Here is a 19,139-nt window from a genome sequence, read left to right as displayed (position 1 = left end):
TGTACTATTCCATTTGAGTCGTTTTTTGTGACCACTGACAGTGTTTATTTGCCTTTTGGTGAGTGTACACAGTGCCTGAAGATGCCGAAAAGCGAAACCCGGGTCGCAAAAAACGACTCAAATGGAATAGTACAAAACTTAAATCCATTAGAATTTTAAATGTGTTTTATTATATATAAGCACGAATAGACATTTCGATTATTAAATTAAGGATGCAAGCGGTGATGTATCTAGGAAAAGTATATTATTAATCTATATCTATAGGCAAAGACTTCGCATGCCGTCCCCAATCATTTTTCGTAACAAACTTTGTACAAATTCGTTAAGTACCCACACTAATTAACTATTTTATTATTTATTTTCAGTTACCTTAACTTAAACAGACAAATACATGAAAAATCTTTCAATTTACCAGCGATTTACCTGCGATTTACTGAGAATTAGAGCATTTCCACGAAACCAAATTTCAAACAGTATAGTTTTAGGTACCAGGAGGTCTGTGTCGCTGACAGGCTAGGAGGCACCCCTATGAAAACTTTGCATATCCGATAAACCAATACAATAATAGTTACGTTGTCAGGATAACGAATGCTTTGATTATTTTTTAAGCTTTAATACGTTGATACTTTCTAATGAAGCGACCGCATCACCTTCTTGGGAAACAGCCACTGCACTCAAAAGATTTCATATTTGTATTTGTTCCTTCATTCGCCGCCCTTTATAATGTATCATTACTAAGCAACGCATGACCTGCCTGCCCCCACAAGACGTTGCTGGCTGTAAGAAATTAATGTAAGCTTTTCGTACTTGTATGCAATGCGCACACAATGGCCGAAGTGTATATTTGCCTTTTGGTGAGTGTACATAGTGCCTGAAGATGCCGAAAGGCAAAACACGGATTGCAAAAAACGACTCACATGGAATAGTACAAAACTTAAATCCACTAGAATTTAAATTAAAATTCCATCAAGTACTTTCGGTCGATAGTATTAATATAAGAAACTAATTGTTTGTCGCATATAAAAATGGCTCAAAGAGCTGGAAGTCACGGGATTGGTGTTCAATGTATGGTTTAAGCATGGGACATTATATTCGGAAATCCGCGAGAGTTGCACGTCTATCAGTCCTACAGAGAAAGGATGCATAGGATAGTGTAAGATGTAGCCAACAGCACGCTGAGTCAACACACTACTGTGACATCTGATTAACTATACCCCCCATTTCCAATGTGTCCCTTTTCTGCCAGACTGCCGATATGGAATACAGAATCTGCATTTCCTCAAATGATATCCATTGAACACCAAATTTATTTGTGATAATAATTTGTCATTGTTATATAGTCGTGTTACTGCCAAAAGTTGGTAAGTATCAAAATTATGTTATGGCAATTTGAAAGTTTGACATGCCCTCTAAAATCTGGCATAAATAATGCTAATTTCTATGTGCTTTATGTGCATGCTCTTTTTTCGGATGGCCTTCATTTTTTTTTCTAGCATACATTTTTATATTTAGACACATAGTCCGTTGTTTACTCTAAAAACCTAAATTATCGACTTACCAACTGTTGGCAGCAACCAACAAATAATAATTTAAATGCGGTCTAAAATTTATAAAGAAAACCTACATAATATTTAATTTCTAGACTGTTATGGTGATACCTAACAAAAAAATCATAAAAATATGACCCAAAATCACAATTTAAAACATTAGTATATTTTGTAACGCCACTTTTTACACGTAGGTTCTCAATATTGAACCATTTTAATGTTTTATAATTTTCCTTTCATTGTTTCAGAGAAAATGGACGTAATATCTGTCTTGTTGTGGGTTGTCATTCTGATTATAATAGCCTTCTGCTATGCTATTTACACGAATGGCCATTTCAGTCGGAACGGAGTGAAGACTTTGCCAATGTTACCATTTGTTGGTCACACCATGTCAATGATTACACAGTCTGAGAACTTTAAGGATGTGAATGCTAGACACTACAAGGCTTTTCCCGAACACAAGTGAATATATATATATTTTTTAAATTGACCGATTGCTGTAATAAGGTGAAACAGAAACTCTTACATCACCTATTGATATCAATTAATGTGTTTCAAATTTAAATCTCCCATCCAAAATCCTGTAATCGAAAGAATTATGGAGCAAAATATTATATTTAACTCGTAATCATATTTGTCACTTCGAAATGAAACGATCGTGGAATCTTACACCCCGTTTACAAGTGGATTTACTTGCTTTTCCCTCCACCACCTGCCACGTCTTCACACCCGTCATGCAGGCATACCTATACCGTGGCGCAGTGGCGAAAAAAGTGTGCACAATTTTGTCTTATCGCCCAAAATATACCAAAACTATTATGGGTTGGTTTAGGCAGTGTTTAATTGATTTTTAAAAAACCAACCACCACCATCTGTAAATTGTAGTCCAATAAAAACAAATAAGTATGACTAACAAAATTTTATGTGCGTTATTAATGGCGTGTCTTAACAGTCTACCTCCACCCTTCGCCACTGCCGTGGCGTAAAGAACGATAGGCGCTCTTCAAATTTGTGCCGAAAGTGTCCCAGGAGCAACTTCCCAAGACCTTGGTTGACGTGCACTAGAGTGAGCGTGATCCCTACTTCGATATAATGTATTATGGTCAATTCTCGATGAGAAAAGACCTCACTCGCCACATGGATTTACTGTTGACAGTAAGTAGTATCGCGGCTATAACAAGAAAATGTATGGGTAAACATGTATTATCCTGCAGTTGCAAGCTTGCATGCATGAATCAAAAAAGTTTGGCAGCCTCTGAATCTTCATGCCACAGTAGGGATATTTTCGATTTGCGCCTGCACAGTAGAACAATAGTGGCGAACCTGCCGGCAAAACAACGAACTACACTCATTTTGAGATTAACCGATTTCCGCAACCTGTCATATAGTATCATAAATTGACAACATCGCGTCTCGCTTACTCTTGAAGAATGAGATTTTATGTGGAAACAGTTATTGTCACGATAGCTTAAAATACGCACTATTGCTGCCAGTAAATCCATGCACGTGTACAGGCGCTATTAGACCGGTATGCATGACAATAAAACAAAGAATTCTACGAATTTTGAAAAAGAAAACGGAAGAAGTACGGTTACTTCAACCTCCGTGTGACTTGAAGAAAAAGGTAACAGTTAGTCGGCAACTAGCCCTTGCATGGCTAGGCGCGTCCGAACCTAATACGATACATTTTTCCCTACCTACCACCCGATATTAAATTTAAAAAATAATAATTTACCCGGATGAAAGTCTATACATAAGGTAAATAAATTATAATATATTTCGCCCCTAACATTAAAGCGCTGTGACATCTTGACAATAAATTATTAGATAAACTTTTAAGTATTTTTTTGTTACCTCCATAAGCATCTATGTCCTACATCTTCTGTAAAAAGTAAAATACACCTCATATTCAATTGTCCCGAAACCTTGATAGGATTTCATTCATTTATTACGCTCACATACATGCTTTTAACAAAATGAACCAATATTTAAAGTAAACTTTCTCAAGAAGCGTAAAGCGCTACATATTACGATTAGGCACTGTGAGTACACCACCAAATTTCTTGAGAGTCAAAAGATTGAGATATAGTAATCAATTTACATGATATTGCTGGCAGATATATAGGAATAATGCAGCTCACGAAGCGATTGGTGATGGTGAAGGACTTGGAGATCATCAAGCTGATTGCAATCAAAGATTTTGATCACTTCGCCGACCGCTTCGGAGTCATTGAAGAAAGCATCGATCCGATATTTGGAAGTAATCTACTCTCATTAAAGGGTAATGAATGCAAATTGTTATAAAATATTTTTTTTTTGATTACACAAGAACCTTAATTATTGGGATCAAATGGAGATTAAGATGTTCGGGATAAAAAAAAATTCGGATAATTAATAGGAACTGGAATCTGAAATATACTAACGGTATTTTAAAAAAATCATTAAATATCTTTAAGCACTTGACTCTGTAGATATAGTCTTTTAAATCAATTTTCTTGTGCAAACTGATAACTGATTCCTCATTATTTTTGTGTGCTAACAATATTGTCATCGAAGGATCTGTTATATTAGAAAACGTTCCTTTTACACCATAATCCGTTGTAATATAAATGTGACATTTGGTGGAAGATATTTTACGATAACTATTTCATCTGTTCAATTTTCAGTTTTCAATTGGTTTAAACATTCTATTGATGGGTGTAATATTGCATCTTCATTTACAACAATTTTCCTCTTTCATCGACAAGTCCACATTTCAATATTATTTGCTATAAATGACATTTTTAATGGAAATGATAATTTTCATGTTAGTTTGTTTTTCCATCAATAATATTGTATTTTAAAATTAGAACAATATGCCCATTCCTCAGAGCAATGATATAAAGAGAGTGGCTATTGTACGGCAAAATGAAGCCGTGTTTCTCGCGTATAACGCATAGTAGAACTCAATTTTATTATTACCTATTAACTTAACTATGAAACGTTATACCATCATGTTGCTTCTCAGTACGGCTACCAAATTTAAACAAAATATAGTTAAACATATTATTTTCGACTAAATTAACTAAAAATAATTACCACTAACTTTACATTTAACACAAAAGCAATACATTTCAGCAACACATGCTCGCAGTTTTTAACCGGTTAAGTGCCCAAAGCGTCTTTGGACGCCCTAATTACACCAATTCTTATGTTAATTACTATCAATTAACTAATTGCGGCATAGAAAGGATTAAATGAATGTAATCATTTAAATCAATATTTACCGGCGACGTTTCCAAAAAATATTTAATTCAGCCATAGAAATTCTATCTACTCTAACGCTAACGCATCTTGCGGAGACATACGTGTGCCGAATGCTTTTTCATTCGCAATTATGATTCGTTTTTGTTCAGGCCTTGACCCATTCTTATTAGTCAATAAACCCTGTATTGTTATAAATAAGCAATGCATTTATGTGTTCTTGTTTTTGGCAGTATCCGTGAAATTTCATGTTATAGAATAATATTATGACATACAAAATTTTTGTTACATTTTCACCATAATGTAGACTTGGAAATATGTGCCTATGTTATTATTTACATACTATTTTCTTATTGAGTATTACTTCGGAGGATGATCCTGATCCACAGAATATAATGGACGGTACACCACTGATACATAAAGTGTAATCAAAACTTTCTGTTATCCCAGGTCAGAAGTGGCGCGACATGCGGTCGACGTTGAGTCCAGCTTTTACCAGCTCCAAGATGAGAACTATGTTCCAACTGGTGGCTGATTGCGGACAGAATATGGCAGACTTTTACATCAAGGAGATGGAAAAATCAGAAAATAAAAGTAACTAGTTTAATTAGTTTTTGTCATCTAAGACAGAATATGCACAGGTGTATTAAAACAAACTTTATAATATTATCTAAAGTGATTGAACTATGTCTTCTTAGTCAAGGTTTCATGATTGGGGATTGTGACCTGGATGATTTGACTGTCTTGACACCTTCCTCCACGGCTTGGCTCCACATCTCTCAGCAATCAGCGACACCATAGACTCTGTGCCAGTGGAAAATCCATGGCATTCTTTATTTGGCTTGTCTATATAGAAGGAGCTCCTTCCTCCAAGACGTGTCAAGGACGATATAGACAGAGACTAAACGTAATTAAAAAGTGGTGCTGGAGGCGAATGCTGAGAGTCTTATGGATGGTCAAACAAACAAGAAATTTTATTCTCGTCTTGGTTTACCTGTGTTTGAATCTTTAAGTTTTGGTCATAAAACCTCCAAATAGATGCCAACTTGAAAAACTCAAGACATTTGGTCAGATTGGAGGTTAGAGAGGATGGGGATGAAGAAGAGTAACCTCTGGTATATGGACCACTGTGGGTTTTCTATTGGCACAGGCCCTGCAAGTTGCTGATTACCATGAGGTGTGGAGCCAAGCAATGGAGAAGGGTGTCAGACAGTCAAATCGTCCGGGTTACAACCCTCAATCATGAGACCTTGTCTAAGAATAATAGTACATAGTTCACTTTAGATTTAAAGTTTGTTGATTACATTTGTTTCTTATGTATTTGTATTACATTTATTTATTAATGTATGGGCTGGCTCATAGGGTTGAGCAAAAGGTTGACAACCAACACTCGCAATAAGTCAGTTAAGATATCTGTCTTATTATAATACATGTGTAAAACAGAGATTTGTCTTATTATAATATTATATTGTTGTTGTGCCTTCAAAACCAGCTATGTGTAGTTTTAACACCTGGATACTGTCATTAAAATTAGCTATGTTTTTACCTCTACTGTATAGTTTTTTTTAAAAGATAGTTTTGGTTTTGAAGACAATATAATATTAAATTTCTCCAACTTGTTTTTCTTTGTTTACTAATGACAGAAAAAAAAACATTTTTCAGGTCAAGGGTACTTGTCTGTGGAAATGAAAGATGCATTTACTAGATACGCAAATGATGTGATTGCATCCACGGCGTTCGGAATCAAGGTGGACTCGCATTTTGAGAAAGAAAACACTTTTTACATGATGGCAAAAGAAGCGTGCAATTTCTCCGGAGTAGTTTTGCTCAAGTTTTTCCTCTTCAATACTTTACCAAAATTATCAGAGGTAATTATTTTGAAACTATTACAATATCGACTGCATAATCTGCAAACCGGCTAACTCCATTTGACAAATTATTCAGGAAGGAGAAAAAACGTAAGAATTTAACAATTTCTTTTATTTTGTTAACTGTCAATTCATGGTGGAACTGCATTGTATTGTTGTTTTTATTTAATAAAACGCAATTTTACTTTTAGTACTTATTCCACTTTTTACAATTCCAAAAATACACATGGAATTTTTTTTTTTTACATATAAGCTGCACTATGAATCAATACAATATTTTAGATTCCCTTCTATAAATAAAGAAAATTTCTATAAAAAGGGTTGTTGTTCCATTTACAATATTGGCACCTGCAGTTGGGTGTTTTGTGTGAAGAACGATAACGCATTTATTTATAGGTTTAGAAGTTTGAAATTTTGTGAGCATAGAAAACATGCTTTATAACAAAATGCCAGCAAAATCTCATTTTTGGTCAAAAGTGCAGTTGGCTGGTTTGCAGATTAAACAGTCGATATATTCCTCTTTATTAATCATTTTAGATTTGTCAGCATTATGCATGTATGGATCAGTAGTGCGGAGAGAGTAGTCCATCACACCATTCAAGTGCGCAGAAAGAAAAATGGTATCGGATAATAATCCATTTCAAAAAAAAATATCCATAATAATTTATTTTTCATTTTTTAAGGCAGTTTTTAAACTATCTAGCAGACGCCACTGGCATCCACATTTACCCCGCCTACTACTTATAGCTTCTCGTTGCTTAAACTAAAGACCCCCGTACTCTATTGGGTACGTACAGTTTTCATACCCAGACACTTTGAGTCTAGCGATTAATATCTGGTCTGCAGGTATAACTAAGAGTGATCATTATCTGTGTTATTGTTACCTGTTGCATTCACAAGCAGTTATCGAATGTATGTGGTTATTATAGCATCTGTACACGTGTATGGATATATTGGCAATAATATCATATAAATTAAACAATTGGCGAATCAATAACGCTTTACCAAAATCCACCGTTGATTTAATTTCATCCATTTTTTGTTAAGTTGATTCTTGGGCAGTGAATACGCCATTTCACTGCGTCCAGAATTACCCCTTGTCCATCGACAACTATCGGAAGTTTACGAATTTAGGATATCAACTAATATACTTGAGTGTTTTAAGTAATAATTACTAGTCTAACATATAAGTGTATTATGCTTGTTTTTTTAGATGCTTGGATTGAAAGTGTACAGAGAGGGTTTGACAAATTTCTTTAGAACATTAGTAAATGACAGTATGGAGAGTAGGATGGATGGTACATTATACCGGCCGGATATGATCCAACTTCTGATGGAGGCCAAGAGAGGCACCCTCACACACGAGCACGAAGTCGAGGTTAAGGAAGCCAGCTTTGCCACCGTCGAGGAGTCCACTGTAGGAAAGGAAACGATCAAGAGAAGTATGAAACTGAGTTAATTTTAACTAGTTAACAAACTAGTTACAGTCTATCATTATAAGATATTGCCGCAACGAAAAGGAATGTAGGTACCTACTCAAAAATCAGTATAACATAACATAATATTATCTCTTGATTTCCTGCAGCTTCTTCCAACAATGTTAATTCCAAACAAGTGTTTTTTTAAAACAATGGTATGTTCCAAGTAATTGACTGCTTAGGATTAAATGAGTGAATTAGAGTCGAGTGGGATTAAGTAAAAAGAAGCTTTGAAATTACCAAATACATGTTAAAAGGTACATGAAACAGGATTCAAACGTGTATCTGCTTTGTATGAAATAATCATTTCTTTCCTTTCCATTTCCTTTCATTGGAGTATAATTATTCCATGGAGACTTATTATCTTCATAGTATAAACATATAAAATATCAATCTTTTGGCATGACTTATTCTCCTTCAAACACTAAAAACATTTACCCATTAAAATGACGGGAGGTATACATGGCAGTACCCAGTGAGTTGCGAATTTCTATGACAAAATAAAACTTTATAAACATAATATCCATTTAAAAGAATATCATAAAGACTCGGTTAAGTATTTCACCATGATTCGAAGAGATGGCAGTATGGGAACAATACCTATATAAAATTATTGAAAACTAGGGGCGAGTATGATGAGTGTGTATATGAGTACATCATGTATACCTATACGCTCATTTTCTATGTCCGGCCTTGCACGCACGGAATTGTAGAGTGTGTAAACACATTTGTGGCATACCTACATCCGGTTAAAGAAATATTTTTTTGTGGAATATTCTAAATACATTCTGAATGTCTTCTCAAAATATTATGTAAAATGTACAATTACATCTTTAAAGTTTACTCAACACGGTCACATGTGCATTTGTATTAAGTAGTTCTCAGAGCCTCAATTAGGTACTTGTAAATGATTTTTTTCTACTTTATATATAAGGTTTCATTCCTTTGAATTTCAAGTGAGTATTTCAAATTAATGTCAATCACTATCATCTTTTGATAATAACAATATCCAGCTATAATAAATGTTATGTAGTTTGATTTATGTAATGCAAAATATCTACTGTTTATAGTTAAAATAATAATATTTCTTTTTCAGAGTGGACAGATGATGACATTGTCGGTCAGGCGATTCTGTTTTTGTTGGGAGGTTTCGAAACATCTTCCACCTTATTATGTTTCTTGGCGCATGAGCTGGCCGTCAATCCTGATATTCAAGAAAGACTTCAGGAAGAAATCGATCAAGTGGCTGCTGACAACGACGGCAAAATTAATTATTCCAACCTGCAGAATATGAAATATATGGATATGGTCGTGTCAGGTATGTTTTTTAATGTAAGGTTAATATTATAGTAAGTACCTACATAAGCAGTAAACAAATTCCAAATTGTCTAATATATTTGTACGTACACAAGAGACGTTTTTAACCTAAAAATTAGAATAAATGAAGTGGAACCTATCTGGAAGTGATACGCATATTGGCAAATTGGTATTCTTAGGTGAGCTGAGCGATTCCCAATCCCTGACATGGTTCCACGAGAATACATTATCTAACGCTTGCAAAAAAGTAGGTCAAAAGTTGAATCTTTTTTTGACGTGTCCTATTTTTTTACACCATCAAAGATTTTGAAAATTTAGTTTTGTTAGTTATAGTTATTATGAAATTATAGGTAATATTCGGGAATTTTCGTTAATGATGTTACTGGATTATTCCCATAAATAAATTTTACGACACTCATAAAACAGATAACTATAGCTGGTTGTGCTTTTCCGTCGTTGGTACAGTTTCACATTGAAAATTTCCTTAATATTATGTATTTATACATCTTTCATTTATCATTCTTTAACATGGATGGCCATGTTAATAAATGTCAATGGGAATCGCCGACTCCGCCTACCTAGATATATAAGATATACCCAGGGGCATATCAAGGTATTTTAGCACCCGGGGCAGTAAATCGAAACTCGTAAGTACCTATGCACACATACTATCAACATATAAATAGGTACTAAGTTTGATGGCGTCCGGTTATCTTTAGCGTCCAACCTCTAAATCTGAAAAAAATTCAAGATCCTTAATTTTTTTCTTCTGTATAAAAATCAAAGAACTCTTCACATATTGAATTATGAAGAAAAGATACTGAATTTTCAACATTACATATAAATCAACCTGACGAATGATTAAACAGTCAATAAAATATTATCGACAACGTAATATTTAGTAGGTCGCAGGTAATTTTTTACAATAAAACACTACTTTTTATCATAACCCTAAGAAGATTCGTTCCTCCATAATTTTATCATTTTTGGATGAAATTTTCGGTTGACTTTTTATTCTTGCACATTCAACAAAACTCCACTTCTGCACCCTTACCCGAGCTGCACCCCTTGTTAAGCCACTGCCTATAGCATCTGTTGCAATATTGAAACAGAATGACATGCAGAGTTGTTCGTGCATAGACTATGTTGTTTGTTGTTAGTTGAATATAATGCAAATGTAATTATTGGATTAAAGAATTGAGATAACCAACACAATTTGTTATTTTTTCTTCTAGAAATATTAAGACTTTGGCCACCAAATGTTGCCGCGGATAGAAAATGCATAAAACCTTATACACTACCTCCATCAAGTGGTAATACTGGAGATAAAGGATATACGGTAAATTATTATTAGATATTCATACTATCCAAATAGCTTGGACTAATAAACAGGAAGCTAATCATACTCTTTGTTCGTCAAATGCGATTATCGTAGATATTAGTATATCAAGCCCACGATTGCCGCACGGTTCCAGGTTCAAATTCTGGGTCTGGCAAGTACACATGTGGCTGTAATCGAATTATTGTAACACAGATCTCAATTATAATATTTTTTATTAAATATTCATTTTTCACATGCAATCAGTCAGTACCTATATATATAATATGATTTTATAATGTTATGAGATAGTGGATCTGCAATTTCATAACATCACGATTTAATATTATTTCGTAATAATTTATTACAAAATAATAAAATATATAATTTATTACTATAAAACATATTATTTTATAGTGCACCGGTCAATAAATACCGGGTGTAACTATGTCCCTGATATCTATCTTAGAAATCGGGAGCATCAGCTGTTGTTTGTTCTCCCAATGTGCAGAACTTACCTGCACTTGGTGAGGCCTGTTGGGAGGGCAATAACTCAAATTGCTTCGACGTTGATATATTCTACCTATCTGAGAATGAGTATTATAGGTGGGCTTTGTTTTATAAATATTTAAAATATGGTTTACTTAACTCATTCGGCGTACTTCCATGTAGTTAATTTTTGTATTTATTCTTTTACTAATATAGCTTCTATTTCTATGTTTTTCCATGACGTGTTGTGAACGTCTTGAATTCGTAATTTGTAAAGTTCACTATTTATGTATATAAATAAATTTTAATTTAAATTTGAATTACTGCTATACCGAAGTGTTTCATGCTCGAGGTGATGTGTCACGTGAAACAGGCGATATTACTACGTCTTTCATCCTATAGTGTAGTCTGATAGCAAGTATCATTTAGTAAATAATATGAACCTCCACTTTTAAGACTCACAAGCTGGCACTGTGTATTTCTCACTATTGTGATGAAGCTTGTCGGAAAGACAGTGAGGAGAGGATCACAATAATATAACTATTTCTTACAATCAAATATTTTATGAAAGACCATATTGGTTTTAGTTAGATATATTATTATAATTTATCAATTTCTAGATGAGCGTCGGTGAAGGTGTCTGGTTTCCAGTATGGGGAATCCATCACGATCCAAAATATTTCCCCAACCCCGACAAGTTTGACCCGGAACGGTTTTCTGACGATAATAAAGAATCTATTCAACATTTAACTTATATACCATTTGGAGTTGGACCTCGAAATTGTATAGGTGAGAGCATCGGAGACTTCATATTATTTTTCATTCTTTCAATGCATCTGAAGAACTGAGGTCCAAGATTATCCTTTTGATTAGATTTAACATTTAATTGCATGGTGTTGCCCTTCAGCAACATACTGTATTATTATTTATATTTTTTTTGTGTGAATGAAATTTTATTCAAAAACTTGCAGTTCTCTGCAGTTCACATAATGCACTGACAAAATAGTTATAATTTTTATTCAAAGGTGCCACTGTTAATTTATAATATTAATATGATCGATTAGAAAAGTAATAATATGTAAATTAAAAGATTGCCATCATGCATTAGAGGGTTAAGAAATGGGTTTGAGTTGTACGTAGTGTATTTTCTGTAAAGTTGGATTTCAACAGCAGTTCGCTGATTGATGGGTCAGGGGCAATGTTTCCTATAATTTTTTTATTCTATGTGACGATTATAAATGCATATTAACATTATGTGTACTAATATTCACCATTTTATCACATATCATGTAAATGAACCTTTTGCCGCGAAAGAAACTAACTGCCTTACTTGAAAGAGCATTATTAAAAATATTTTTTGATCATGCGTCACACAATATGTGTTGTTTCCAGTGTTGCCAACAGTATTATAATATTATAGTAATTGTACTATACTGCCGTACTAAGCACAGAGGCCGTATCTGCATTTTAGGCAAGTGGGAGATCTGAGCTTTCATATTATTTTACTTTTCCTGCTAATACTGGGGAACTTTTTATTTATTTTATTTGCCTATAATAGTTAATTTTGGTTTAAGATTTGTTTACATACCTTGAAAATTTGATTGATGTTATTATTATCATTATTATTATGTATTGATATTAGCCATATATATGTCAGATACGGCTAATATGCCTTAGTAAATGATAGTTACAACCAAATCGCTTAGTATTTATCGAGTTTATTTCTCAAACTCCGTAGATACGGCTATTAAAACCCTTGATTTCCTATAATGAATACCTAAATACGTCAGTTACGGCCTCTGTGCTTAGTACGGCAGTATAACACTCATAGAGTGAGAAATGAGTCCCTGAAAGTGTTGGTCTATTGTTTAATCTAAAATTCCGGTATTGCATACTACATTCTACCAAAGTTCTGTGTCCTTAGAGGAACCATTGCTCAGGGATATGCTGCCAATAAAATTTAATAAAGGAGATATGCGTTCTAGTGTATCTTCTAATATAATATATTTATTTAAAATATATAATGGCATTCTCAATAGAATCAAAATTATTGTACAATCCTGTTTCAGGTTCCCGTTTTGCTTTGATGGAAGTAAAAGCTGTGATCTTTCACTTACTGGTAAAGTTCGACTTCACAGTCATCGCAAAGACGCAAATTCCGATCAAACTCGCCAAGAATACCATCAGTATGCATTCTGAAAGTGGTTTTTGGATAGGATTAAAACCGCGACTCCTAAAAACTGCATAAAATATAACAGATACCAATAATTATTTATTATTTTTGATTGACAAACAAAATTACCATAGATTGTTATAGTGGGTACTGAAATATGTGACTAAAATAACAGTACCTACAAATTCTATTGATGCATTGGTTAATAAGCAGATAATTTTATGACTAGTCAATTTCGTTACTATGCTAGTTTTCAGTGTTTTTTTACATGGCGTCTGTCAAAAAATTAATCAGTTTTATTGTAAGAACCTTAAGAGGTCTTTACATTTAAAATAAAACAAAAAAATGCAGCAATAATACATAATGATTATAAATCGTTTTTCCAATGAGGCCTCAAAGATAACTTACGTTTAGGGTATTTCCTTGGGAACTTCGCTCCTATTATTGGAGGCTTGAAAATACTGTTCGGGAATTCCAGATCTTTATCTTCAATGTCGCTATATCTCGGTCTTTACATGGATCTGTTAACCTCCCTCCCCTCTTATTGTCTATTGAGCAAAGAGTGATATGAGTCACAGATGCTTATCTTTGTATAGATTATCAAGTTTGTCATTACGCTCTCCACACTCCTACATAATTTACAGGTTCATAGAGAAAGGTAATATGTATAATCATGGCCTCCACAAGGGGGGGGCTGACAGGGCCCTAGCCTGGGGGCCCGGCCTCAGGAGGGGCCCGGCGAGGCGAGTCGATCAGATAAGTGAGATAAATACACATAATAAATTTGCTTCACTAGTAAAAAAAGTTCCTTCTATAATATTGTTATTTAAAATTATGTGGTTGTGCGATAAAATTTTTAATTGTGTAAGTATCAATATTCGACAACTCCATAGTTGAAATGGATGTATTAAAATATACAAAAAAAAATATATACACATTAGGTTTACCGCGTACACCATTTGGGAAACGCTACTGTTTGGAAATCATTACACTGCCTTTATCCTTAGCGATAGGTTGGGGGGCCGCCAAAGATCCTAGCCTGGGGGCCCGCTTCAGGATGTGGGGGCCATGTGTATAATATAAAAACTGAATAATATTTGCATTTAGTTTGTAAGGTCCAAAATAAGTATTAAGTATTTTTATAATGCTATTTTTAATACCTACACTTAAAAATATTTATCTACTTTAAGTCTAGTTTTTGCACCTAAGTTACTAGTATTATACAAGTGTTTATATTAATTTTAATAAAAAACCTGACAATTTAAAATTATGTTTTATTGTTTTGTCACCTTGAGTGTGTTTTTTTAAAAAAAAGTCCCCGAGGTGGACTTACTGTCCATAGCGACAAAGAGTGGATGGCTGTCAAGATCTGAGGTAAGTAGTGCACAATAAACTTTGTCAGTCATACTTATTTGATTTTATTGAACTAAGAATACAAATTTCAGATGGTGTTTGTTAGTTTTTTTTCAATTTAATTGAGCCCTGCCTAAGTCAAACTATAATATGTAGTGGAGGTAAACTGTGGAGATCTGACAAATCTTATTCATTTTTTTGCTGGTATTTTTTACGTATTTTTCACTTTTGTTCAGGACATAATTATTATACCCCAAAGCACCGTCAGTTACATCCATTGGAACTTCACACCTCTATTTGACATACAGGTAGACACTTAAAGGTATCTGTCTAACGCATTCAATATAAGGCATGCGCTAAACCACTTTGTGTTGAAAAGCAGAATAATGAAAGTTGAAAGTGAAGCTGAAGATGAAAACGCAGTGTTTACATAGAAAATACGAAGCGAATTTAGTCCCTTACTACCCTACCCCCTCCCCTATAATGCCTGTGTGGCTTAAGCGTCGGCCTATAACGTCGTGGGTCCCAGGTTCGAATCCTGTGTCTGGCAAGTACACATAGAACACACTAGAGCAAGTGGTTAGTATGCAATTCTCGTAAAAACAAAAATCTGTTAATACAAACCTCTCCGCTGCAGTCCATTTGATCATATTAGGATCGGACATCGTCAAAAGAAAGAAGAGAATAAAAATAGTAAGAGTATGGACCTAATAGGTTGCGTAAGTGGCTAACATCCATTTCTCGTAAAAACAAAATCTGTTATTACAATACCACTCTCCACTCTCTGGAGGCCTATATGATTAAACATGTTAAAAAAAAAGTGTTTCAAATAATGGGTAAAGGTTTTTTTTCCCTCGTAGTCAGTGTCAAATACTGTGTATGGAACATTCTCAATAGTTTTAGAGTAGATAATATGTTGAAATGAGAATTGTATTAGGATGCTTGCAAGTACTGCAAAATGCAAAGTGTGGAACACTTTTTATCATGTAAGTCATATCCGTGGTAATATAATTTCAATTAGACCCTACAAGCTGAGGAAAATGATGATGCTTTTGTCAACTTTTGGAGCGATACCTGTAATTATTAATGATGAAATACAAAGATAATAAAATAATTAAAAATGTATTACAAAAATATATTACAGGAAATGAAACTGTGTCACATTAATTTATTACTAATTACCTAGGTATCTTTTAGTGGTAAATACTCACTGGATATTTGAAAAGTAAAGCATAGAAAAAACTTGAATGATAATATTATTATTCTTCTAGATATTCAAGGCTGAATAAATAATTTTATAATGTTCAGTAAAATAACAAATTCGACCTTGCAATAGGAGACGAATTAAATCCTCCCACTTAAATTACTCTATCATTTAACACACTCAATCACCTACATATATGCAAACAATATTGAAATATTCAGTAACATCCAATTATGTCTCAAACTAGCTTTAGTGTGAATAAACCATAATGTGTGTGTAGTTATGGCTGATGATCACGATGCCACGATGGCCGCACGGCTAAAGTGTCGGTCTATAGCAGGGGTAGTCAACCTTTTTATACCTACCGCCCACTTTTGTATCTCTGTTAGTATTAAAATTGTCTAACCGCCCACTGGTTCCACAGTAATGGTGATTTATGAAGGAAGTAACTTTACTTTCCACATATTTGGATATAAGACGAATTTATCTAACGATATTATCGAATTAGTGTTTACTTTCTTTATCATATCTAATTTCTAACAGTACATGTAAATGCGGTAAAAGGATTTTTCATCTAGTCATACACCATCAATTTCAAAATATCTTCAAATCGTTTTTCCCATCTCCAATTTAAGTTCTTTGATATGGCTAGGAATCTGTCAATATCCTCTGGAGTTACATCATCTTTTGTAGATGAAAATTCAGGAAAGTAATGAAATTCTCTCTTCAATAGATTATAATGAAGTAGTTCAAGTTTGTCAATATTCTATATTATTATATTCTATTTTATATATACATATTTTCTGACATTTAAATTGTCACGGGGAATTTTATGAAAACATAATGAAAATGTTTATAAAACCTCTACCGCCCATCATGAAAGCTGGAACGCCCACTAGTGGGTGGTAGGGACCAGGTTGACTACCCCTAGTCTATAGTGTCGTGGGTCCCAGGTTTGAATCCCGGGCTTGGCAAGTACACATATTATTTTTCAATTTGTGTATGAGTCAGAGTATGGACCTAATAGGTGGAGCAAGTGGCTGACAACTATTAAAAACAAAATCTGTTAATACAAACACCTACTCTGTGGAGGCCCATATATTATGATCCTATTAGGATCAGACATGGTCAAAAAAAATATTACTTTCTATAAAATATTACGAAAGTTTGACACGAAACAAGACATAGTCTGAGATGCGATAATGCTTGTTAATTATGTTAATAAAATCGACAATAGCAACCGCAACAGTAACCACATTAGCCCTGCCTAATTCCTGAACACAAGAAGAAATCGCAATTACGCATATTCAAGGGATCCTTATTAAGCTACATATTTTTTCCGACTTATACTCGGCGCAAATGGAAACTCTGACATTCTTGGAAGTAATGGCTTGTGTGTCTCTGATAATTAATTATCTTAGAAATCGATGGCATCCGTTGTTTGTTCTCCCAAGGTGCAGAACTAACCCGTCATTAGTAATGTTAATTGGAAGGGCAATAACTATTTTAATCAAATCGCTTCAGATATTGATATCTTCTACTTATGTGAGGGTGAATTTAGGTGGACGTTATTTTATTAGTTTTAAAGATACGGTCTATTTACGTACTTCACTCTGTGTGCTTCCATGTAGGTACTTTTATTTTTATTATTGTATTATTTACTTACATTACCCTGTATTTTTACAACGTTTTTCTTATGTCGTATTCTTATTTGTCCGGTGGTTGTTTGTCCGGTACAAATTTGCAATCGATTTTTAACTAACTTCCCGACTAGCTAGACATTTGAAATTTTTAGAATATATCAGAACACAATGCCAATGCATTTTTTTAATACTTTTAGCCATCTTTAAGTAGAATTGGATTCATTTTTAGTTAATTTTGATTTGTATGAAAAGTTATTTCGATACCATTATTGTTTGCTAGGGGGTCCTAGCAACTAAATTATTAATAATATATACGTGCGTTACTATGGCAATCAATATGGAATGATATTTCATTATTCAGTATTTCTATCAACTACAATTTTTTTGATCGCTTAAGCTAGTCAAGTCAAGTTTATATGATTCAACAGAAAATTTAAAAACGTTATAAAAAGTTCTTTTTATCTTGTAATTATTATTTGAAAATTGTTATCACTTACTTTATGTCATGTCACAAACGCATTGAATTAATAATTTGTCATGTTCATTAGGTATAAATGTAAAATAAATTAATTTGAATGGTTAATAATTATTGGTTACTACTAGTATAATGTTATCATCACTTTATCTATTGACAGTTTGCTAATCACTAAATTATCTCATTTTAATATTGATAGTTTGTAGATATGGTTTTATGAAATACCTATGTCTATTAATAAATAAATATGGAGTCAATTTCTAAGTTAGCAGAATATAAAAATTATTGCTTGTATTTCTTCTTCTTCTTCTTCTTTTGCCATATCCGCCCCTTAACTGGAGCATATGGACACCACGCGGCGCTTCCAAGAATCCCTGTCGCTCGCCAGTCTTCTTGCTTCGTTCCAGGTCAAACCAGCATCCCGTAGCTCTGCTGTATACACTCTGTAGATTGTATTTAGCGGCCTTCCAGGACGCCGGAATCCGGTCGGCTTGAAGAACAGGCAAGCTTGGTTGAAGTTCTCTTCTGGCATCCAAGCCAGGTCCAACGTCGCCTCTTCACTTTCAGCGTGATGAGAGGCTGCTTGGTGCGTTCTCTTATCTCCTCGTTCCTCCTAAATTTATACCACCGTACACCCAGTATTCGTCGCAAACATCTGTTTTCGAAGCTCAGTATACGGTTGCTCTGAGCCTTCGTAAGGTGCCATGATTCGCTGCCGTAAAGCAGCACCGTCAGAATGCAAGCGTCGAATAGTCGGCATTTGGTTTTGACCGAGTAAAATCGCGAGTCCCAGACATTCCGCATCGAGTTGAATGTTGCTCCAGCCATTCCCATTCGGATAGTGAGTTCTTTCTGTAAAATGACATCTCCCGTGATGTGTACCCCCAGGTACTTGAAGCTGTCGACGCTCTCGATGTTTTGTCCGTCGCTAATCAGAGGGAAATCTGGATCAAGACAGGTGACTCTTATTATTTATATCTGATTTAACATGAGTACTTTTAATTTTTAAGACCTTTTTTTCATCTTGTTAT

At 34.1% G+C, this 19,139-nt stretch overlaps 1 protein-coding gene across 1 annotated transcript in view; it reads left to right on the top strand.

The window, feature by feature from the left end:
* The window catches only part of LOC147065228 (uncharacterized), a 55,165-nt gene that overhangs the window by 882 nt on the left and 35,144 nt on the right, over positions 1 to 19,139 (top strand). The window contains exons 2-10 of the mRNA XM_085956951.1: positions 1,796 to 2,009; positions 3,665 to 3,828; positions 5,241 to 5,384; positions 6,453 to 6,658; positions 7,872 to 8,100; positions 9,233 to 9,454; positions 10,689 to 10,792; positions 11,881 to 12,049; positions 13,330 to 13,502. Of these exons, the coding sequence (XP_085813077.1) occupies positions 1,801 to 2,009; positions 3,665 to 3,828; positions 5,241 to 5,384; positions 6,453 to 6,658; positions 7,872 to 8,100; positions 9,233 to 9,454; positions 10,689 to 10,792; positions 11,881 to 12,049; positions 13,330 to 13,502 (1,620 nt within the window). The 5' untranslated portion in view covers positions 1,796 to 1,800. The remainder of the gene's footprint in view (positions 1 to 1,795; positions 2,010 to 3,664; positions 3,829 to 5,240; positions 5,385 to 6,452; positions 6,659 to 7,871; positions 8,101 to 9,232; positions 9,455 to 10,688; positions 10,793 to 11,880; positions 12,050 to 13,329; positions 13,503 to 19,139) is intronic.

This window comes from Rhyacophila brunnea, unplaced genomic scaffold, assembly GCF_057557595.1.
Source record: "Rhyacophila brunnea isolate RB1 unplaced genomic scaffold, BYU_Rbru_1.0 scaffold_6, whole genome shotgun sequence".
NCBI lineage: Eukaryota > Metazoa > Arthropoda > Insecta > Trichoptera > Rhyacophilidae > Rhyacophila > Rhyacophila brunnea.
This window is presented reverse-complemented; position numbering and strand designations above follow the sequence as displayed.